This window comes from Grammomys surdaster, unplaced genomic scaffold, assembly GCF_004785775.1.
Source record: "Grammomys surdaster isolate TR1022 unplaced genomic scaffold, NIH_TR_1.0 126115, whole genome shotgun sequence".
NCBI lineage: Eukaryota > Metazoa > Chordata > Mammalia > Rodentia > Muridae > Grammomys > Grammomys surdaster.
Genome location: NW_021620923.1, coordinates 1,878,774 through 1,902,912, shown reverse-complemented (window position 1 = coordinate 1,902,912; position 24,139 = coordinate 1,878,774). Strand labels below are relative to the sequence as shown.

At 40.0% G+C, this 24,139-nt stretch overlaps 1 protein-coding gene across 1 annotated transcript in view; it reads left to right on the top strand.

The window, feature by feature from the left end:
- Positions 1 to 24,139, top strand: part of Robo1 (roundabout guidance receptor 1) — a 373,399-nt gene that overhangs the window by 310,303 nt on the left and 38,957 nt on the right. The window contains exons 16-22 of the mRNA XM_028756251.1: positions 960 to 1,137; positions 5,172 to 5,215; positions 6,649 to 6,784; positions 12,179 to 12,221; positions 19,089 to 19,243; positions 21,533 to 21,868; positions 23,788 to 23,895. Coding sequence (XP_028612084.1) covers positions 960 to 1,137; positions 5,172 to 5,215; positions 6,649 to 6,784; positions 12,179 to 12,221; positions 19,089 to 19,243; positions 21,533 to 21,868; positions 23,788 to 23,895 — 1,000 coding nt within the window. The remainder of the gene's footprint in view (positions 1 to 959; positions 1,138 to 5,171; positions 5,216 to 6,648; positions 6,785 to 12,178; positions 12,222 to 19,088; positions 19,244 to 21,532; positions 21,869 to 23,787; positions 23,896 to 24,139) is intronic.

Here is a 24,139-nt window from a genome sequence, read left to right as displayed (position 1 = left end):
TTTTAGATTATTCGTGAGCTCTTCTGTCTTGTCAGACACTATTTCTTGGTTTGGATACTCATGTGATGTGTTAGTGACACTTCAGATTAGTTTTGTCCCAGGGTATCAGGCGCAGTGCTTCCTATGCACCTTTATTTTGTGAAACCAGGTCACATGGAGTTGCCCTTGTAGTATAATTCTCAAGTGGTGGCAGATATATTACTGTGCTTTGTGAATAAATTATTATTCTTTCTGTAGAATAAATTTCTAAATTCTTCATGAAAATTTCTTGAGGTTAAAAACTAAACAGAGGTTCAGTGAACTGGGCTGACGAGAGCCTGTGAGAGACACAACCGTGTTCTAGCAAGTTGAGCAGTTTATATGATAAAATGTTTTCAAAGTAATTTACTTGTTTTATGTATTGATTCATATGTGTGCAGGTGCACACTGCGGCCACTAGAAGGACATCAAGTCCCTTAGAACTGGTGTTACAGATGTCTATGAGCTAAATTATATAGGTTTGGGGATCCAAATGACTCTGGTTCTCATGATTCCTATAATTATGTTGTAAGCCTTCTTAATTGTCTCTCCATCTCTTCCAGGCCCTATGTTATAAATTCTTACATGATTATATCTAATATAGTGGGGTAACACCTTCATAGAAGCAGGGGAAAGGGGATGGGATGGGGGTTTGCAGAGGGAAAACTGGGAAGGGGATAACATTTGAAATGTAAATAAACAAAATAACCAATAAAAAAAAGTACCTATAGAAACCTGAGGGAACTTAAGAGCTACTGCTAATATTCAATGTGACTTGAATAATCTCAGAATTAGGTGAAGGCAAACAACTTCTACAGTTTCCTATATTGAACTCTTGATAGATCCAAATTCTGTGTTAAGTCTGAAACTCATCTGTGATTTATGTTGAGATCTGGATTAACTTAGATACATTAGCAGCTTTGCTTTTATAATTCTTATAGGTTTGGTGTCTTGGTAATGAAACTAAGTATCACATAAACAAGACAGTAGATGGCTCTACTTTCTCTGTGATCATCCCCTCTCTGGTTCCCGGGATCCGGTACAGTGTGGAGGTGGCAGCAAGCACTGGGGCTGGTCCTGGGGTGAAGAGTGAGCCTCAGTTCATCCAGTTAGGTAAGAGTCACATGATCTATCATTATCCCACTTGGTCTGCTTTCCTGTTTTTATTTTGTATGCTTTATTTTGGAATGCTCAGTTATTGTTATAGGTCAGGTAAAAGCTGCAGTATGATTTATGCATTGGGGCTTTCTTTCTTTAAAACACAGATAACTATAGGGACATAGCCATGAATCATTTCCCAAGGGCAATACGTTCTGAGAAATAGATTTTTAGGTGATTTTGGTCATTGTGTGGATGACATGGCGTGCAGTTACATAAACTCACACATCTGGGACATCACTAGATGGCGAAGTCTTATGGGAACGTGGTTCTCCATGTGGTTCATCCTTGACCAAGGTGTTGGTTAATGGTGTATGGTTAATGACTGTAGATGTCTCACAACTTAGACATCAAAGTGTACATCATTGCCTTTTCAAATACCCTGCTGTCAATATTTACTCTCCTCCTAACTCTGTCTTATGGAGTGTTTATCTAATTAACAAACGCTATTAATTGAGCATCAAGGAAACTTCAGCGAAAAAGACACAGTCTTTTTACTAGTGGATTTTAGAACTGGTTGGGAAGGGAAGTAAAGCCCCTCTTTGTAGCACCTAAGCCAGGTATTGGAAATTCATATTGTGAAATCTATATTTACCTTTAACCTCTATTTAAAATTATAAACGGTTGTTCTTACAAAAGGTAAATTAAGATCTTAATTTGAAATATTTATTACTTAAAAGGTTAAATACAATTTCTGAATTAGTTTAATGAGAAAGAAAATGTGGCAAAGAAGCCTTCGTGACTACCATTCACTACAGAATGTATTTTATGTGCAGAATATACAAATTTACAGGTGATTAATAGTAAAACCTAAGGCCATAAATACTACTGTTTCCAAAAAGACAAGAGGAAATAGTTTTATCGTTAAGCAGGACACAGTAATAAGAAGTACACAGTCAACTTTATATATTAACAATCAGAAATTAACTTTGTAATTCTTCATGTCACATGTGAAGTTGTGAACAAAGTGTCCGATAACACAAGTCTACATGCTTCTCAGATACATATCATCTTAAAGTACTAACAGTATTGTCATCCTAGAGTTAAGTCAAAAATAAAATTAAGAAACACTCAGCCCAGGATATTGTTCACATCCCATTGCAAAGACTAAGCTAGCTCCTATAAGACGAACAGTTACTAAACTTCTGTGAAGTAACACAGTAAAGTATCAGAAACATGGAGTGGTTGGTGAAGATTCAGGTCCATATAAGCACTGAAAGTCCCTGGCACTGTGGGCCACAGGCTGATGAGACTGGGTCTCTACAATGAAGTTTCCAGGGTTATCCCCAGGTATCTCCAATTGTCTACCTCTATGGTAGAGCTTAAATACTTCAGGCTTAGAAAGGTGCACACTGCTCCCGCCGGTGTGATTGCCCATAAGATGATGGGGGCCACCACAGAAGGAGGTCACTGGGTCTGGAGGCAACTTCCAACTAATGGAAATCAAAATGGGACTTAGGAGATTGCCATTAAAAACTTGCTGACTCACTCACCACCATGGACTACACTGTAATAATTTTTTAAGTTATCTTTTCCATATAGCAACTTTGTAAGTAATTATTGCATGCTTATCCTTTTAGACAAAAATAGCTTCTTGGTTTATTTCAAGCAGTACAGGGAACTAAAAAAAAATTGCCTAATGCATCTGTAAAAATTTTATAACACATATAGGAACAAATATAAGTTGACACACACAAACACACATTCATCCACTTTTGGTCAATGGCAATATCTATTTTTTAGCATTGTAAGTTACTTTGCCATGATCCCATTGGCACTGTTGGCTTTTATAGCACACTGCCTTTTCGTTCTATCATTTTGGAAGATGAATTGGCAAAAGAGACTATGAGTAATTTTATTAAATTTTTTATCAAAATATATTTAAGAGTCAAATTGGTTTTTTTTTAATTATAAATGGGTTCCAGTTTCTCATATTTTCAGATAGCCTCAGCTGCAATGAGAGGAAGCCTGAGATACTGCGCGGCCATTTTAATTCATTAGTCACACTACACTTTATTCTGTTAGCCCGTCTGGTGACTTTCGTTGGAACCTCCCATGCCTGTTTCTATAAAATCTAAAGTACCCAACTTACCCTTGCACAAACAGCCATGAAATCCATAAACCTAGCAAATACAAAGGATGAATTAAGAATGAAAAGAATAGGTCTGCCTGGTGAACGTTGAAAGGATGAAATACTCTTAGGCCAACCAGAGATAAAAGGGTCTGGGACAGGAAATAACACTTTCAGTCAACAAACAGTTGAAAACAGTTGACTGCATGTCAAGATGGAGTTTTTCAGCCTTGACCCTCTGTAGGATGAAGTTAGCAGTTTTGGTCAAGGAAAAGGTGCCTGTTGCACACACACACACACACACCACACACATGTGTGCACATGTACATAGGAACACATGCACACATGTACACGTGTACACACGCACTCACGCACACATATGTGCACACATATGCACTCACATATGCATATTAACACATGCACACACATATGCACACACATGCACACACAGAGCATGAAGAGGTATTTAGACATTTCACATGGAGAGAAGTACTGTATTCCTTAGGCAATCTCAGTACACTGAGACTCATGAAAGCCACTCATTTTTCCTACCAGTTGTCTTGTCGAGAGGCAGTATCATTTGATAAACCAAAAGCAGTATTTAAGTTAAGAAATGTGATATATGTAGAATTGGTTGTGTCAACCATTTTTCCAGGAAAAAAAATATGCTTAGGAACTCTCAAATTCTGCTCTTGCAGTACAGATTGTATTAGCATAAATTCTCTAAGTCTCTGATTTGGGTTTGAGTACTCTTTTCTATGGAGTGACTCTAAACCAGCCCTCCCTTGCAGGGATCCAACCATCTAGTTGTGGGTATTTATATGCCTAAACATCATGCGTGATGTCCTTGTCACAGAGAACTTAGTCTGTCATATGCAATCTGACTATATGGCCCCTCTCTAGGACACCTTTGACGAGGATGAATGAGGGTGGGGCATGTGGGTCTTTAGGGAGACATGAACGAGACAGTGGGACCAAAGATGTAACGTAACAGAAGCAGTTTATTACACACAGGTCTGCAAGGAAGGAAGTCCAGACAAGTGTCAATTGGGAATAGGAGAAATTCACTCATCCTGAAGGTGTGACTATAGAGAGAGGGCCTGTGGGGTGTGATCTTTGTTAGTACTCAGAGGTTTCCCGCAGGGCCTTTAATTGATCTGAGAGGAACCCTTGATGGATTCAGTAGTGTGGCTTCCTCACTAAGAAGCTGTCACTAACATACATGTGCACAATCCGTAGAGAGCAAGTAGAGTCAGTGAAGTAGGTTGAACTTCTGTGTTCCATACAAAGCTGGTCACAAGGACGCAAGTATATGAGATACACTTCTGGGTTGTCCATCCTAAAGACTGGGAGATAACAGAAGGACAGAACCACAAAGATGGATCTGTGCTTGCAGTGCTGAGTGTGAGGCACCAAACTGGAATCCCTAGTACCCATGTAAATCCCTAGTGCCCAGGTGTGGTTCCCAAATCCCAGCCCTGGAGGGGCAGGGAAAAGCAGATGCCTGTCACTCATTGACAGCCAGATTAGCTGAAATAATGAGTTCTATATTCAGTGAAGGACCCGCTCTCAAAAACTAAGGTTGAAGAAAACATTCAGTGCCTCCATATGTGTATACACAGACATACACACCCACATGTGCACACACATTTACATTTGCGCACAAATGTATGCACATAGATGCACATACATTCTTATAAAAGTTTAACGGTTCCGCCGCTCACTGCTGTTCAGTTGGCTGCTAACGAGGTTAGGACAAGAGGAAACCAGTCCCTTTATTGTGTGCTCACGGATGCCTGGGCCAGACTCCATGGGATAGTTCCAGTCCAGTGGTCATGGCCCTGGTTAATTTCAGTGGGTCACAAAGCAAAGCTGGAAGATGTGAATCTGAGAAAGGAAATGGTGGCAATGAGGGAATGGGAAGGAGATGAACTAGGGTCGGGAGAGAATCATCACAATATACTGTGTGTATCAAATAACAAAATTAATCAATAAAAAGAGGGGAATAGATCCAAACCAACATAAAACTACAAGAGTTCAGGATAGCGATTTTTCTTTCTGCTAAATGATTTAATAATAACCAAGAATGCACCAACCATAATAAAATGGCAAAGCATTCCAGTTTCTCCGTATACTGTGGGGAGGAGTGGTAAGCATTCCAGTTTCACGGTATGCTGTGGGGAGGAGTGGTAACCCACGGCCATGAGTGGGGAGTAGGCTCATCGGGCAGGGTCAAGTTGGGCACCAGTCTGGACCAACAAAATGGGCCGCCTTGAGGGTAGAGCAACAACCTTGGTTTCCTGCAAGAGTCTTGCTCTGTGGGACCTGAACTAAGAACCGCAGGCTTCAGAGACATTACCGTAGGCTTAAAACAAATGTGAGGTAAGTAAATTTTATTACCCATATATTTTATCAATTTTTAATTTTTGAATCAAAATGTCTTAACAGAAAATATGAGTCCTTTTTGGCTGTTCATAACACTTGATGATCCTTCTACATATTTAATATTCTCTTATATCTAATGCTGACCATCATTATTATTTTAAGAGAAAGATTAGTCACAGTTCTTGCGAGGCTAATTTTTGACAGTGTTTTAGTGGCCTCCAGTCTTACAGTTCTTTCTGAATATTGTTCAGATACTGTGTTACTTAAGACAGTTAAGGATCCTGCAAAATAGTTGCGGGAAGGGAATGAGCACACTCCTTTTCTACTTACAGAAAAAGTAAAATTTCTGTTCTCACCCCCACCTCTCTGCTCCTTGCCGCACACCGCACACATCATTTTTAAGAGAGAGGTTCACTGTGTAACTGGCTGGGCTGGTCTCGTTCTCACAGAAACCCACCTGCCTCTGTCTTGTGGGTCTGAGATTAAAGCTACATGTCACTATGCCTGACCCATGTTTATGATTTTTGGAGTAAATATTTGAGAGTTCCTATAGAAGTGTGAGAAAAGTTTGTTTTTCCAACATTTACTCATTCTATACCCCTTGTTTATATGAACACATTAAATTACTCCATGTTTTAGCAGGTACGTTGGTATCTCTAGTTAGTTTTGCCCTATGAACCCCACTTGAAACACCTACACAGAGTTTTCTATAATAAACGGACAGTACACATTTGTCTTTAAGTATGTGTCTTAAAGTTTGACTTATTTGTTTGGAATGAAAATGTAGGGAAAAATATGAATCTTTTTTTCTTGAAAAATATCACAACTTCCCTGTGGTGCCTGAGGCAAAAGAGAAATGATTGTCCAAATAGAAGATAAAACGAGAGCCATCTATACTGAATGCATGGGTAGGCTCGTCATGTCGAGTTTTTTTTGACCCTTATTAATTAGGAGATGGCCTTTCAGATTCTCATGGAAACCCCGTGTCTCCCGAGGACCAAGTAAGCCTTGCCCAGCAGATCTCAGATGTGGTGAAGCAGCCAGCGTTCATTGCGGGCATCGGGGCAGCCTGTTGGATTATCCTCATGGTCTTCAGCATCTGGCTCTACAGACACCGCAAGAAGAGAAACGGGCTCACCAGCACATATGCGGGTATCAGGAAAGGTGTGCCGGCCATAAGACCTTTTATCTCAAACTCATAATATGCTGTTTATGTCACACAGCCTTCCTTAAATGGCTTTAGTAAATGAAGGTCCTCGGTCGTGCTGTTAGTGCTCCACTGTCCACATAGGAACTTGCCTGGATTGCAGGACAGCAAATAGAAATGTCAGCCTCTCAGAACCCACTGCCCACCTAGGCAGTAGAGTTTGCCCTATACTTTCAGGCAGATATTTTATTTTATGTTCTTGCCGGAAATTTGAAATTGTCCGTCATAGGAATTAGAAATCCAGGCTTTAAATTCAGGATCAGTTTGTTTTTTTTGTTTTTTTTTTTTTTTTTGGTGTTGTTGCTTGGGGGTTTTCATTTGCTTTTGTTTGGTTCTTATGGATGAGCGGTTACTGCCACTTACTTGTGTATAATAATTCCCCTTAGTGCGTAGAAATGATGGCTGTGCGGGGTGCTTTAGGTGGGAGATTGAGGAGGTTTAGCTATCATTCATAGATTTAGCATTGTGGAGTTGAATATTTATATACACCTAACTAATGATTTTTGTTAAAATGTCTACACAGGTTTAGAATGCACTGTTTGCTATAATTCAAAGCTTTGAGGATGGGCTACATAGGCTGAGGGGCTCAAAGACCCCTTTGCAGCAGACCCTCAGATCTTGGAGACTGCTGATGTTTAATTTTTATTCTCTGAGTTGGTTCTTGCCGCTGCTCCACTCCCATGTGTCCATTAACTTTGGGCTATAATAGATCAGCTACACATCAGTGTTTAGTGGATAACCCCCCTTTTCTATCCTTATTCAAAATGATGTGGTTTTTTGTTCTTAAAAAAATACCATGATATTAGTGGTAACATTATGACTTACTCTAGTTAGAGGGGCCATACATCACCCTGATATAAGAGGTTTATATTGCTGCAAAGCAGTTTGTGAAGAGTGTTAATAAGGATATCCCTTGACCAATCATTACCTCCTTTCTAATCTCGCCGTGTTTCTTAGGCAAACACTTTCTACATGTCCTGGCAAAGTGCTGTCACTGAGTAATTGTGTGTCTAAGTCAGTACTATCAGTGCAAAGTGGAACTCAAATACCTCTTACACAGTTAGACAGGATTCCAGGTCAGCAAGCTAAACTGTGCCCTTGCTTACAAAAGAGCTTGACAAAAGAATTGAGCCAGATTGTCATCAGTCCTGTGAAAATGAATCCCTGGTGGGCTCTGCAGCCTCCTCTCCATATGTAAATGTCCCTAGGGTTGTCACCAGTACTTTTTGTTTTCCAGACATATATTCTGTCAGTGTCCCAGCCTGTGAAACAACAAAGGGCTTAGGGCCACCGCAAAGACAGTGTGGCACGTTGTGTATACAAAGTGGAACAATGACAGCCACATGTTGACCATATGAACCTCTGAGTCCAGATCAATGTAGACAAGTTTGTAGGGGGTGGGCGGCTGGGGAAGGAGTGTGCTCTTGGAGTCTGTCTTTACAATATGATTTGAGTTAAGAAACATGAGTAATATTTAAATTCGGAGTTCCTTGTATTTTCTGTTTGAAGGACCTCCATCAACGCCTTGACTGGGTGAGCATCCAGCTCCTGAACTCGAGCATTTCCTATTACAGTGAAGTGTCTTCACTATGTAATTGTAGCAGGTTAACCACTCTCTGTTGTCTTGAGATCTAAAGACACAAAACTCTCCTAGTTCTTAAAGCATTCTTTTCCTTCACTAATGTCCTTTTATAATGCCAGTAAAACACCTATGTGCCCTCCCCAGAGCTATCCAACTAATACCATTGTCTTTTCAATTAGCTTCTGTTGAGGCAGAAATCATGAAACGTAATGACAAATGTAATTTAATGAGCCCTTGATTCTGCTGTCCTCGATTTGACATTTTTTCCTTTGTAATTCTTTCTCTGTGCATTTTTTTAAAAAGTATGTTGTGTTATCTTAAATTGCCTATGCCAAAAAAAAAATTAATACCAGAGATTTTAATAAGAGAAGATATGGCATATTTTAAAGAGATCAGTGCAAAACTTGCATTTGCCTCTACAACATCCAGTCAGAGTGTGGCTTTGGCTGCCCGTGGGGGTTTTTTGATGTGGTCTCACTGTATCTCAGCGTAGGTGTGATGTGCAGGAATCCTGAGTACCCGTCTGTACCCTCCTGCATAGATCTTTAACATCAGTGAGCATATAGAGTGTTAACCATGTTCGTAGAGGGTTTGAGGATGAAGTTAGGTTTCAGTGGATAAAATTCCATTTAGTACCGGCCTTTCTTCCTTTATCCTTTATCTTCACAAATTAGGGTGAGCAGAAGGACCTGTTTTCTATTTTCCTATGTCCTTGTAATCACAAATTAATGTTCACACACTCCATTCTTACTTGAATAGATTTAGTTTCAAATGCACCTCCTTTTTTGTGTTTTATGAGGACTTGTTACTATGGGAGGGAGTTTTGGTTTGCTTTGGTTTGTTTTCATGTGGCTAAATTATAATAACTTTTAAACATTCTGAGGAGAAAAAAAACACAATAGAATTCTTAAAGTGGGCCTATATGTATGTGAAGGCCAGTGGATAAACTAAGTATGTGCTGAGGGGTCTGTTGCTGTTCTCCCAAGTATGAAGTATGTATGCAGTGGTTTGGAAAGAAGCAAAGATGCTCCCAGCACGTTCCCACTAAAGCTCCAATCCCACCGTCAGTATCTGACCTATTGATGCATGGATGAAAACTACACTTCATTGTTTTTGATACATGATAAATAATCAGCTTTCCAGTTTTCTTTGCCCTAAAGATTTGTTGAAGGCAAGATTTAATCTGAAAGGAAGGAATGGAATTTTGCTGCTTTCTTTATTAGGACAGCATTACCTTCAAATTGAAGGGAAGAGACTGGAAAATCATTCAGTCTCCTCCCTCTATGAAATGACATGGAAATTGTTGTGTTGCTGTCCCACACCCAGCAAGGCGAGGTGACGGGGGAGGGGGGGAGAGGAAGGGAGGCCAGACAGCTACTTTTGAGGTCTGTAGTTCAATTTCAGGCATTATTGATTAGATTAAGATTTATAACTGCAGAGGGAGTGAAGGTTCTCAGAGGGGTGTTATTGTTCTTTTGTTCAGCTTCTAGGATGGCGTCTAAAAAAGAAAAAGAAAAGTGTTCTCTCTGCTCCTAGAAAAAGCTTCTGCATGTAAAGTTTGGCAAAGAAATTAGAGTTTTAGCTCCACTGCTTTTCCTATCCATTCACAGATTTTGTGATGTTAACAAAAACAAGGAAACACGTTAATCTGTTTCTGTGGTGCTGGGCAATTCTCAGTAAAGCAGTATGGTTTTATGATATTCATATTCTCTCTGTCTCTCTTTCTCTGTCTCTGTGTATCTCTCTCTCTCTCTCTCCTCTCTCTCTTTCTCTCTCTCTCTCTTTCTCACTCACTCACCTTTTTCTCCTCTCTCTCTCTCTTTCCAGTAAGGAACACTTCACCGACGCTATTATTCCTCCTAATAAGCATTTACTTTTAGATGTCTAGATAAGGTCCCAGCACAGCCCTGATAATACTTGTTTAAGAATCCATCACCAGTGTTTAGAAGTGATTAATAGCAGAGGACCTCTGTTTGTACTAAAGCCGTGTGCAGACTCTGTGTTACTAAATGCAAGGTCATTCACGGGCTAACCCAGACAGTCCCCCTCCTGAGCGTGCGAGAATGTCAGACACTTCAGCATGGTACCTGTAGAGACAAGCTTCATTTTTTTTTTAGACTTCAGATTGGTGTTGTTCATATATCAGAGTGTCAGACCTACCGGCTTGGTTATTTACATTTGTTTTATGTTCAGCTGTCTGCTTGATTTATACTAATGTGATATGTTCCCCTTCTCTCTTCAGCTTAATAACTAGTTTATATTTTGTTTTGATTTTTCAGTCCCGTCCTTTACCTTCACACCAACAGGTATCTATATGCACTTAACCTCTTCCTTCTGTACGTTAGTTTGGCATGTGTGGTGCTGTTGTGTTTCTGGTTCCTGTTCACTCTGAGCTGGAACTCGGGGAAAGGACTCACTCACATAGTAGAGTACACAGTTTCCTTCACTCCTGCCAGGCATGCATTTGGAGTAGACATAGTTGGTGCTGCTTTTCCGCCTACTGAATGCAGGTCCATATTCTGCATGCCACTTCCCATCTCAGCCCCGTGTGCATGCATGGTCTCTGTGAAGCAAGCACACCTTTCCTAGCCCCCCCCCACCCCCGCATGATTGAATGTGCTAATCATCTGACTGATTAGATCACACCGGGCAGTGCATCAGTCTCCCCTTGCCTTAAATCTCCAAGTTTTCCAGCAGCAGCAGAACAGTTTCTCTCCTTCGGAACTCTCTGTCTGTAGAATTAGTATTCTTGGAGGTACCCCCAAATCACTCTCTCACGTGAGAGATGAAACCTCATTTTCAACAAGTCAGAGTCTTCATCTTGTTTCCATTCCGTGTCTTTCAGAATGGATGTTTCTTTCCCATCACCTGCAGTCAAAGATGTCCCTGTAGTTATGTGTCCTCGGTTTTAATCCAGTTATTGGGATCCCTGGGCACAGTTATCTCTCCCTAGCAGACTTCCAGTTTAGAGTTTTTCTAAGTAGCAGAAACTTGGCAGCTTTTAAAAACACATTTCTTCTTAGAAAATGTGTCTGTATTTACAGGAAAGCTAATCTTCTTAACTCCTTGCCTAACTATTTATAAATCGGTGTTTGTTCTGGCCAAAATAAAAACTAAGATTTTTTTTTCATTCATGTGTGCTGGAGATATAACATCTGATAGAAACATAACATCCAAGGGTTTTCATAAGCTACATATAAAATCAAAAGCCACGAATAAAATCGTAAGCCATGTATAAAACAGGTCACATTAGTTGTCACAAGTTGGCATAAGTCTTTGTATGTGGAAAGAGGGTTTTTTTGACCATGTATCTTTGGTTTACTTCTGTGTTTCTTCTGGGAAGACAATCTAGCCATGTCTCTTCCCCCCCTCAAATTTAAAATTATACATACAGATATCATAGACCTATCTAATCTTGTGAAAAAGTCTGAACAAATCCATATGGATAGTGGTATACACATCAGAATGAGTTGTGCTTAGTAACAGTGTCCTGGAGTTTTAAATTTTGCTCCTTGCAATCATATTGAGACACTAAGAAATTAAAAACTATATATAGTTTGTCTAAAAATTACCTTCTGAAGTATTCCTAGATGGAGCAAAACTCTGTGACATCTTGCAGTGGTTTTTATAAATCTTCTAGGTAGGAAGAGAGATTGAATGACATTTAGAAAAATGTTCATGAATTTAATGGCTTCTGCTATACAAACATGTCTATTAATTTTTCTCTTTCTCTCTTTTTTTTTTAATAATATTCTAGTAACTTATCAAAGAGGAGGTGAAGCCGTCAGCAGTGGAGGGAGGTAATTATCCTGCTTGCTTTTTAAATCCGAAGGGGTATTCCAATTATTTTTCTTTTGTCGTTGACATTGCTTCCTTTGTTAAAAGGTTAAACTTCCGTGTTGAATTTGTTCACTTACTTTGACATGATCTCTCCATTCAGCTGTTGACCAAGGAATTTCTGCAGTTATTGTATGAATGGGTTGCATTTCAGTTCTTGACCACGAGAGGGAGCAGTCTACCCAGGAAAAGCAGACTTGCTGATTTAGCAGATGATTAAAAGGAGTTAAGTGACTAAGCCTTGGCACTTAGGAAGATTAAGAAATATAGCTGGCTAACAGACACTATCAAAGAAAGGTGTTCCCCTGAAAACCTGCTGAACGGGGGGCAGTTGCTCAGAAGTTGTGGGTGATGTTTGTTCTCAGCAGGAATTTAGCATAATTCACATCTACATCTATGTATGGAGGGGAAATACATTTGAAGGAAGAAATCTAGGTAGCTTGTTAACAAAGAGATGTTTTCACCTCTAATTAAAAATGAACCTCAGTCCCACATTTATGGGGTATTTTTTTGTGATTATTATTCAGTGAGTTGTAATGTATTCACAGAGAAATCACAAATTGAGGTGGCAGAAAGCTTAAAGAGGCTGGGGCAGGGGATAAAACACAGGCTTAAGGATTTTCCCCAAGAAGGTGATTTTTCACCACCCCCCACTTCCCACCCCACCCCCAAAAAATCCAGTAACATTAAAGTGATAAAAAAGAAAGAAAGAAAGGAAGAAAGAAAAGAAAAGAAAAAATTTAAAAACCCGACCAACAGAAAGTATTTTATAATTCAAATTTGCTTAACTTGCTGAGTGCCTTTGAGTGTAGATATGAATAATGTGTCTAACTACTAGAATATGGTGTTATTCCTGAATCTAAGGAGTGGCTGATAGGAACATTACTGAACTTGCCGTATAACAAAGAGAGATTTGAAAGAAGGTTTCCTACCTCTGCCCAAGGCTTTGCATTAGGCACTAATCTCTTCATTCTGGGATACTATTAACTTCTTGTTTTCATACCTGTGAAACAAAGCCAGCCTCCCAATCACTCCCAAACCTAAGAAGTCGACATAAAAAAAAGAGAAAAAATCCACTAGATTCACCAATTAAACCACAGCATATTTTTTGTGTGCTGGGGAATTCCATGTAAGTCCCAGACAGCCCAGGCATTCACGCATGAGCCTCTAGCATAGAAACATTTCCTCTTAGGTAAATCTGGAATGCCTGATTATTTAGCCACCACCTTTTGTGGATATACTTAAGCTGTAGATTTCAGTTTTCTTGGCAGTAGCCCCTGTACATGAAGGCGTGTGGACAAACTCACATGCACATGCATAAAAATAAAATATAAACGCCATCTCTTTGCTAAAGCATTTGCCACCTATGGAAACAAAATCACTGTGTGGGAAACAAGGGCAGAAATGTGTTGAGTGGCATTAAATGGTTCCATTTTAAATGAAGAATTGCCAAGTTCCCAAACTCTGTGCTTGAAAATTCACTAGCAATGAAGGCAGATCTGTCTACATTTAAAAGCACATGCCTAGCCAGGCAGTGGTGGCACACGCATGCCTTTAATCCCAGCACTTGGGAGGCAGAAACAGGCAGATTTCTGTGTTGGGGGCCAGCCTGGTCTACAGAGTGAGTTCCAGGACAGCCAGTGCTATACACAGAAACCCTTTCTCAAAAAAAACAAACCAAAAGGGGGGAAAGAAAAGCACATGCCCTAGCGATGAAGTGTATTTATTTCCAGCACTCACTAGAGACCATCACTTTCTTCAGGATAATGGCGAAAGGTTCAGGAATGTGGGGGAAGTCACAGTTAAAGCTCAGGATGACTAGTTGTTGCTTTGTCTTTTTTTTTTTCACAATTTTAAACATCGATACATTAGCTAGAATAAACTTCTACTGAGTAGCAGCCACTGCATAAAATCCGCACTCTGGATTTCACAGTATAGTGAGAAGGACAAGGTGAACAATAAAGATAGACACTTTTAAAAGTCTACTATTTACTGTCATGGCGGTTGCTATTCATGGGGGAGTTGGGGAATGGAATACTGAAAATGGTTCATCGGGAAGAGACGTCATTCCTAGCCATGGAATGGTTGTGTGTATTTGTGTGCCGTGCCTGTGAATGCACAGTTGTGTATGTGTATGTTTTGTATTGATGGGGCAGAGAAAGTGTTACCATATCAAATGTCTCTGCTGAGTTCTCTTTGTCTATCCCTTCAGCTCTGGGTTTCTTCATACATCTCAGATTCTGGATCCTAATGGACCTGGCACATCACTAGGTCAATGATACCGCAGCCAAAACCTTCACACCAGATGGTTTCACACCCTGAATCCACTGAGCATCTTACCCTTTTCTCTTCCCTAGGGTCAGTTGTCTGAAATCTCTAGATTCCCACCCCCACCCCCTCCTATTCTAGAAGAAAACACAAGCTGTCCCAACTTAATCTAGTTTCATTAAAACAATTCTTGACGCTTCTCTGCCAGTTTAGGCAAGAGTGATCTTTGGGATGTGTGTTGAGCATATCCGCATTCTTGAAGAAACCAGTATCGGTAGACCCCTGGATTCAAGGGCAGTATATCAACCCCAAAGAATCTTAGACTGCCATGTTAGCTAGCCCATGTGACATTGTGTGCTATGCCTGCTGGATCATGACATTGTGCAGTATATAAGGTTAGTCCAAAGATGACTTTCTACTTAACCATCCCTTGGCAATCTTGACATCCCCTTATCCAGTCTTGCTTTTGATTGCTCCCGATGAAATACATACCATGGAACTACCTCAATTAAGCATGAAATAAATCGACTATCTTATAAAAAAAAAAGAAAAGAAAGAAAAAGAAAAATCAAAGTGTCACTAAACTATAGCTTTAGAGAATCTACGTTGTGCTCTCGGCACTCACATCAGGTGGTACACAACTAACTGCATGCCTGAAGCTCACCATTTAGGTGAAGCTGGCTGGCCAGTGGGTTCCAGCCTTGTCTCCACCTCCCCAGAGCTGGGATAGCAAGTGTTCACGCCCAGCTGTTTACATGGATTCTGGGCATTGAACCTGGTTCCTCATGCCTGCACAACACCTTACTGACTGGCTTCTCTTCCCAGCCCAATAAATACGTTTTTCTTACGTCATCAAGCTGATTTATTGGATGACATCAGAAAACTCAGTGACTGTACTCCAACACTGTCACTGATACACTCTTTGAGAAGGATGAATGGCTTGATAGATAAATGAATGCCAAAGGCCCCATTTTGTTGTTGATTGTTTTAAAGGTTTGTTGTTTGGAAGTGGATTTTTTTTTTCATTTTATAAGAGAAGAGGCTATGTTAAAAAAAAAAAAGAAGTTAGAATTTCTCACACAGTAGATTTATTTATCCCTTAAAGATGAATGAGCATTGTGGTCATACCACGTGATCTGCTCCCGGCATGCAAAGGACCAAGTGTGTGGTAATCCAGATGGAGCATAGTAATATTAAATAGCTCTTCTTACCCATTTGTTTCTCATGCCTCAAATATTCCAGTTGCCTCTTCCAAGAAAACCCACTTAAATTCCAAACCACAACATGAACCAGGAAAAAAGAAAAAAGAGGGAAACCTGAGGGGGGGTGTGCGAAGGTCAGCTTTGCCTGGTTAATGTGCCAACACCACATTTCCTGTCAGGGGCAAACAGACAGAAGTGGATAAAACCCACATCTTGCTTCTCTTAAAAACCTTGGCAACTCTTAGATGGAACCTGGGGCTTTGAAACTCATTCACCCAGTCCGTGGAGACAGGCCGCAGCCGATAGGCTGGCAGCCTTCACTGCTGGGATTCTGCATAATTTTTCCACAGCTCTTAGGTTCTGTGGTATGGTATTTATGTTGTGGTTTATCAATTCAAATAAGCGTTCTTGGAGTGAGAGATAGGAATATCTGAAGTAACGGAAAACCCAGAACTGAAGGCAATGGGCATGTAATCTTTGGGACACATTTGGGTCCTTTGTTGTTTTGTTTTGTTTGTCGTGATTCAAAAAAATCCTCTTAATATACGCAATCATGTAAAATTATTTTTAACCTGCTTAAGCCAGTAGCCGCTATATGCTTTGCTTCTGTTGAGCAGCTAAACTTACACATTAGTTCCATAGATTTAAATGGATAAACATAGCCCTCGGAATTGTTGGTTGCAGAAGTCAGGTGACCCCCTTAACAGTATCTGTGCTTACCCTTCCCTTCTACCAAGACCTCTGCCACACACACCTGGCACTTTAAGCTTCGTTATGGAACGAGAGTCATGTTTTACCTTCTCCCTGAGAATACTTTTCATTCCAAACTCAAGTCCAAACAGAAGCCCGGGGTGTGATTGCTCATCTTCCTTCCTGCTTCAAATCACCCGTCTGTATAAGAAGCTTTAAGCTCCTGATAATATCAGAGCACTCACTGTAAACGTGTTTACAGTGTTTACAGAGGGAATCAGTAGCATCAAAACACTGTCTCTTCCTTTTGAAACACTCAAGCCAGTCTGGGAAATTTCCACTTGACTTATACTTCATACATACCATTGTGTCTCACACCAAAATGCAGAACTTCAACGGTGACAGCACTCCAGGTTTGCATTCAGGGGAAAGAAAATAAGAAACGTAACGATGACTGGATGCAGATTTCCTGTCGCTTACATCATCTATTTCACACCCCAAACATCCATGCCACAGCTTATGTATAAAATGTTGAATATTTCAACATTGCAGCAACATCGGTCTTCAAAACATGCTTTTATCAACACCTTTAATAATTGAATAGCCCAATTTTTGAAGCTTTATTGAGACTATGGTACATTTTCTTCATTGTTCCAATTACGGAGTGTTTGGGAGGATCAAGGAATCCCCACAGGTTTCTGTGTGTGTTTGGAACACGACACATCAGTAACATGCCACATCAGCGCGCGGACACTGGAGACATTGCTCGCGTCTGCCACTCACTGTGGAGACAAGTACCCTAACCTCCCTCCCATGTCCCAGTTTCCTCTCCTGTAAGATATGGATGCTAGCAGCCTGGGTCCGTAAAATTGTGATGATTAAACTGTGTACCTACATTTAAAGAATTCAGCACAATGCCTCACACGTTATAAGCAGGGAGTAAATAGTCGTTTTAACTGAGTAAATATACACTCCCCAGCTAAGTCAGAAGTACGTTTGTTGTGCTTTAGCGAAGAAAACACAACCGTCGAATAGTCTGCGATGCCAGTCTGTTCTACTGTGGGTACAGCACAGCGCAGTGCATCTCAGGCCCTTCCTCCCTGTGCTGCATTACCAAGTAGAGTTGAAAGAGCATGTGCACCACAGTTTGATTCCCTGGCACCAGCGGTCTAGGACACCCATTCATTACTGCATGTGTACTCCGCCTCCACAAAGAGAACGTGGAATAGCATTAGTTGTGGACGGGCAGAGGGGAGGACACTGATATTTCTTTCGGTCAACTGGTGTAAAAATTATTTATCCATTAATTCCGGCAGCGGGTGGTTTTGCTACCCACCCCAATCCTTTACGTTCCCGAATGAAAGACACTCACACTACCTTTATATTTTGATATGCCTTAATCAGTGTGATAGCTGGGCCACTTCCTAACCTCCACCTGGTTAGTCCACCTTGTGACACCGGTCATCCTGAGTTATTACTTACTAAAGTCTATTTTCCACCTTGGCTGGCCTGGACCCAGAGGGATGACCAATGCGGCCACACTCTCCTGGCTCCTTCACATTGCCGGCCATGCCTGTCTGCCCTCCACTCTTCTCAGTCATGGTGTCTCTCCTCTCTCTTTCTCCTGGCATGGCAGATCTTCTACCTGTCTGTCCCAAGCCCAGGGATCCTAAAAGTCCTGCCTATCTCTATCTTGTCCAGCCATTAGCTACCGTCATCTTAATTTACCAATCAGAACCAACTGGGGACAATCAGTGCCTTACATGCAGACACTCGTGTAGGCAGTTTGGGGGGACCAAAATTAACATTATAATACAAGCAGCATTAAGCTAAATCCACTATATTTCCCCCCTTTTGTCCAATTAAAAAGGCTCTTTCCTCTCAGATATAAATTGAACGCAATTATAACAATTATGCAAATTATAAGGTATGATATACACTTATAAAATCCAGTCCATCAATTTTGTCAATTTAGATAAATTACTCTATCATCCTTCCTTACTTAAAGAGTTTTCTATTCTATACCTCAAATGCATTAGGCTAAACCCACTACAGCCAACATCTTTGTTTCATCAAATTTTATTCATTAGCTTTCCAGTGCGCAGGACTCAGGACGTTTTTACGTTATCCCCATGACTGACAAGCTTACAGATGAGCATGCTAATACAGTGATGCGGCCCTGTACAAGATGCTGTAGGGCCCCATGCTCTCTCTGAAAGCAACATGGCTTTGGAGAAAAATGTGCAAGAATGCTTTATGAGAAGATCTGTTTGTGTAGCAAATGCACATGTTCTGTTTTTATAATGAAGCAATTTTAGTGGATCAAAAGTGAAGTCAGGCAGGTAGCCCTGCCTTATAAGTCTCAAAATTGTGCTCTGGTAATTTCAGATCCGGTATTTGTTTTCTAAACACCGTGACAAAAAAAAAAAGTGCAGTTTGCACTCTGAAACACAGCTCTACAGATCTAATGGCTCTGTCCACAGAAATACTTCCTAGAACATTAGATTACAATTGCCTGTCTGTATAGTATCTATATTACGGTATCATTCCATACCATAGTATCATTCGGTATAGCTCACCATATTATGGGGAGGTTAATCAAACGAAACTCTTGCTGGAATTCCAACTAAGAATTGTTTTCCATTCCTTTTCTGTATTGTTTTCTTTTAGGCCGGGTCTCCTCAACATTAGTGAACCTGCCACGCAGCCATGGCTGGCAGACACATGGCCCAACACAGGCAACAATCACAACGACTGCTCCATCAACTGCTGCACAGCCGGCAACGGCAACAGCGACAGCAACCTGACAACCTACAGTCGCCCAGGTTAGGGGCACGGCTAAAGCCGAAACCACATCAGCCTTACCAGGAGTTAGCCAGAAAAATGTCATGTGTCCTTCCTGAATGAGGAGGAAACCAGTCAACAACCTTAGGAAATCATAAATATGTCACTAACTAGCATGCTCAAATATCTTCTCCATCCCTGCACGGAACATACAAATTCTAGAAAATAAAATTATGAAAAAGTCATAGTATTTATAATTCTAAGTTTTATTATGACTATTTGAGGCCCAAAGAATTGATTTAAAAAAAAAAGCAAAATTTTCAGTGGCAACAACAGTGATAATCACCTACAGTAATAACAAAACTTTTTGATGAGAGTGAACTAAATTTTTAGATCAGAATTCACAATAGTAAAAACAAATCCCAAGGCTACAGAGATACTCAGTGGTATCAACACATATAAGCACACAGCTGGATTACATTTATGGCGTATTATATAAACTAAACCTAAAACATCAGAGTGGAATGTGGAATTTACAGGCTAAAGTAGGAAAGTTAGAAAATTTTCCTAAGGAAACAAAACAAGTTTAGAAACTAAAATAAAAGGTTTTTTAAAAAAGGCAGAAAATGTGAGGATGGAAATAGAAAATTGCATGGGCCTAAGAAAAGGAGACAGAGAAGGTGGGCTGTAGATAAATACGTTATAATGTGAGAAGAAATCACAAGCCCTTAAAAACAATCCTAGGTCTCATTTACTGGTGGTAAATGTTACTTATCCATATGACAGGTCTGTGTCCTGAGAGCTCCATGCTCGGTCTAGACAGAGAGCCCCACAACCCCGAATAAAAGGCAGTGTTGACACCCACAGGAAAGCACAAATGCTGACAGCCCTGTGAAGTGACATTCAGAGCTACTGTCCAATAGGAGAGCCACAGGTGGCTTTTAAAATTCAACTTGATTGAATGTTTCCTCATGCCTCTTAGCCACATCTGAAGTTCTTTAGAGCCAGATATGACCAGTGGCTACCATATTACCAGTTTAGGGTAGAAGGAGGCCAAGACAATAAACAACCCATTTCATAAAACTCATATAGAAAGGTTGCCAAAGCAAGATGAGGTTTCCAAAACGACACTGTTTTTGTTGTCTTTCTTACTATTGAAGAGAACCTAATGCCTAGAAATTAAAGATAGAGTTATTACAGACAATCTTGAACTGAACATCCGTGGTCCATAGTATATAACCAAAGTGCAAAGTGGTTGAATTCACTAGGATAGGGAAATTGGAAGTTTTTAAGGTTATGCTCCTGGTTGTCTCGTAAGTAGCATGTTAATTTATCACTTTTAAAGATGTCTGAAAGCTAATTCTTTAAGAAACCTGTTAACGTTGGTGCCACTTTTGAGCAACATGAATAAAATGTTATTCCGCTAATAATTTTCAATTTAAAATCTTTTAACTTAAAATACAACTTCAGTTCTTCCTGCTGTTTTAATACTTTGAACTTTAAATGCATCAACGTGTGTGTTATTCGGTTCCTAATTATCTCAATGAACATAGAATTAGCATGGCAATGAGATATTAGAAATATCAGATATTATGTCTGTCCTTATCTGATTAAATGGCCCGGGTCATCATGATTCATTTTGTCACCATCATTATCCTTTTAGACTCCGTGGGGTGTCATTATGAAAGCATGAATGATGGTTATGTAGCGTCTTTCTCTGATAATGGTTATCCTGTACGACCAAGTAATGAACCAGTAAAATACTCCAGAGCAGTACTTCCTGTTGCTTTTCCCTATTCTCTTAGCTCTGAATAGAAGCATTTTGTAAAATATTGAAATCTCAGGTCATTGATATGTAATTAGAGGTTGTATTCACCCCGGTCGGATTCCTCACCTCACCAGCTTAGTTCTATTGCTTAAATGTCTCCAACTAGTAGCTTCAACTTGGTCCGTAACCTGCAACCAGGAAATGTGAAGGTCTCCCATTTGTATGAAATATGTGTATGAGATACATACACATCTGCATGTATACTGTTGTACTGGAATTCCTTTTGATGGAGTTAAGGAAAGCTACTTTAAACAGGATCGTAACTAACACCGACGGAGTCCAAAAATTATTTGGTTCCTACATCAAAATGTATGAATATTTTTACCTCCTTAAATTTTGGTTTCCTTTGATAGCCCATGTGAATAGTTCACCCGTTCTGTAAATCTTAAGCACACTTTTCCTGTATAGGCCAATTTCATTATAACTCAGAAAGCTTAGAAAACAATTTAAGACGAATAACCATGCAGAATGACTTTTTCCTTTTCCTCTTCATTGTACATAGCTGATTGTATAGCAAATTATAACAACCAACTGGATAACAAACAAACAAATCTGATGCTCCCTGAGTCAACTGTTTATGGTGATGTGGACCTTAGTAACAAAATCAATGAGATGAAAACCTTCAATAGCCCAAATCTGAAGGACGGGCGTTTTGTCAATCCATCAGGGCAGCCTACTCCCTATGCCACCACGCAGCTCATCCAGGCCAACCTCAGCAACAATATGAATAATGGCAGCGGGGACTCCAGCGAGAAGCACTGGAAGCCTCCGGGGCAGCAGAAACAGGAAGTGGCACCAATTCAGTATAACATCATGGAGCAAAACAAGCTGAACAAAGGTGAAGGGCTTTGCATTTGTCCCTGCCCCTTCTTGTAGTGATCCCCTGACCCCCAGCGCTAACTATGAAAACTGGTCTGTGACTACCTAGTCAAATCCTTCTTTTGATTACTGAAATTATTCTTGTTTCTTTGGCTTCAGAATTTCCAGTGTCAAAAAGAGTTAATTAGCACAACAATGACCATGGAAAATTGATTTTATAATAATATATAAGTATTTTCAAATGGTTTTGAGATTAATTTAAATTTAATAGTAGGTGAAGGATTGCCTAGGACATGCAATCTTTTATTCATAAGGCAGATGTACAGCTTTCACAATACCTCATATTCTCAATAAATAGACTATTCCATCCTTTCCACTTGAGGATGGAAGATAATTGCTTCTACATGGTCCTATAAACGAATGGCATTTTTATATCAAACTGAAGAAAAATAATTAAATTAAACTTGAACTGGAGAAGTGGTTCAATTTCTTGTATCACCTTGCGTGATTCCTGTGACTGCTATAATATATAATTCTGGGACCTAAATTTCTGTGGTTGACCTGATTGAAGTCTGTCAGTATAGAACCTAAAATAAATTGAGTTTAATATTAACTTGAAGCAGCAGAATGGTATTGTATGGCCTGAGGGGAATGTCTCTGTATTGTAATGTGTGGGTTGAAAGAGATAGGTATTTGATTCCTTCACAGTTCTCCAGGCTACTGCTGAAGTAACATGATTTGCAAAGTTATACCTCTAGGTAAAGCAAGATTGCTCTAATTTGAATAGCTAGGGCAATGTTGTGCACGTACACAGGTAAAAGACACATTTTACTGTAAGTAATTAGAGACAAGGTTTTATTTCCCTGTGAACGTACAACTCGAGATTACCAAAGGGTAATTTAAGCATTTCATTTGATTAAATCCACACTATATGTTTTAATTTCATAATAAAGTCATCTAACCTTTTCCCAAGTTTAAGGAAGCACTTGACTGATATAATAACCCAATTTAATGAAATTCATTAAGACTCCTGCATACGTTCATGACAAAGACTGACACAGAAGGAAAGGGGAGTTTCTTCACTGTGGTGGTCAAACTCCCGTCACCTTCTTCTGCCACTTTGTATGCTTTCACTCTGAGCCGTGGAAAGGTCTGGAAGTCCAGTGTACAAAAAGTTTAGAACCTCTGCTCACTTTCACTGCTTTGAAGCACATTGAGTATGTGAAAATGTAAATAATAAAGACTCTGGAATGCAAATCGACTGACAGATTAGTGCTGCCAGTGTGCCCCTGGCAGTCTTATCTTTTGCATTTTCACCTCTGCCCAGGTTAGCAGAAACATCTCTGGGGCAGATCAAGATACTGTGTTTTCTTACGTTTTTAATAGATACAATGTTGTTGTCAAGTTTCAGTTCTCTCTGTATATAGGTAGAGTTGCATAGGTAGTTAATCTACAAGTATGTTACCATTTGAATCTAGGCTGCAAAGCACAATCATGATGCATGCTTAGACAGAGACAACCGAAGAGAAGATAAACTGAGGGCAAGGTCTAGGTTCAGTTGGCATCTGTCTTGGTTTATAATACCTTTACTCTGGACAGGGGTGGAAGGAGAAGGAGTGAGACAGAGAGAGAAAGAGGGAGAGATACTATACCGGACATTCAACTGAATCTAAGTCCTAATGCATGTGAAACAAGCACTAGTATGAAGCTGTGCCCACAGTCCCTGTTATTATATTTAAAAATACATACATACATCTATGTATGTGTGCACTTCAACTAGAAGCTTTTCTCTATCATCTTAATCTGAAGTGAAAAACAAGAAACCAGGCGAGTAGATAATCCAGCTGCTGTCTTCTGTTACTCAGAAATAGAATCCAAACAAATGTGAAATAACTATGATGAAATAAACCTTTTTTTTTTCCTATCTGGAATGTTTAGATTATCGGGCAAATGACACAATCCCTCCAACCATCCCATACAACCAATCGTATGACCAGAATACAGGAGGATCTTACAACAGCTCGGATCGGGGCAGTAGTACATCTGGTAAGTAAGAAACACCCAAGACAGTGTTGGCCTTTATCTTTAAAAGAGCTGATGAGCAGAGTGCTGGTCAGCTGTGTAACGAAGTGATGGGAATCATCACCTTGTATCATAAGAGTCCCAGACACAGGTCTGCTCTAGAGCACCATCCACCCAATAAACGACGTCATACCCTACTTAGCATCAAATAGCAAATGTTCTGTTTCCTTCTTTGATACTGAAATTTAGCAAAGTCCAAACTACAAAA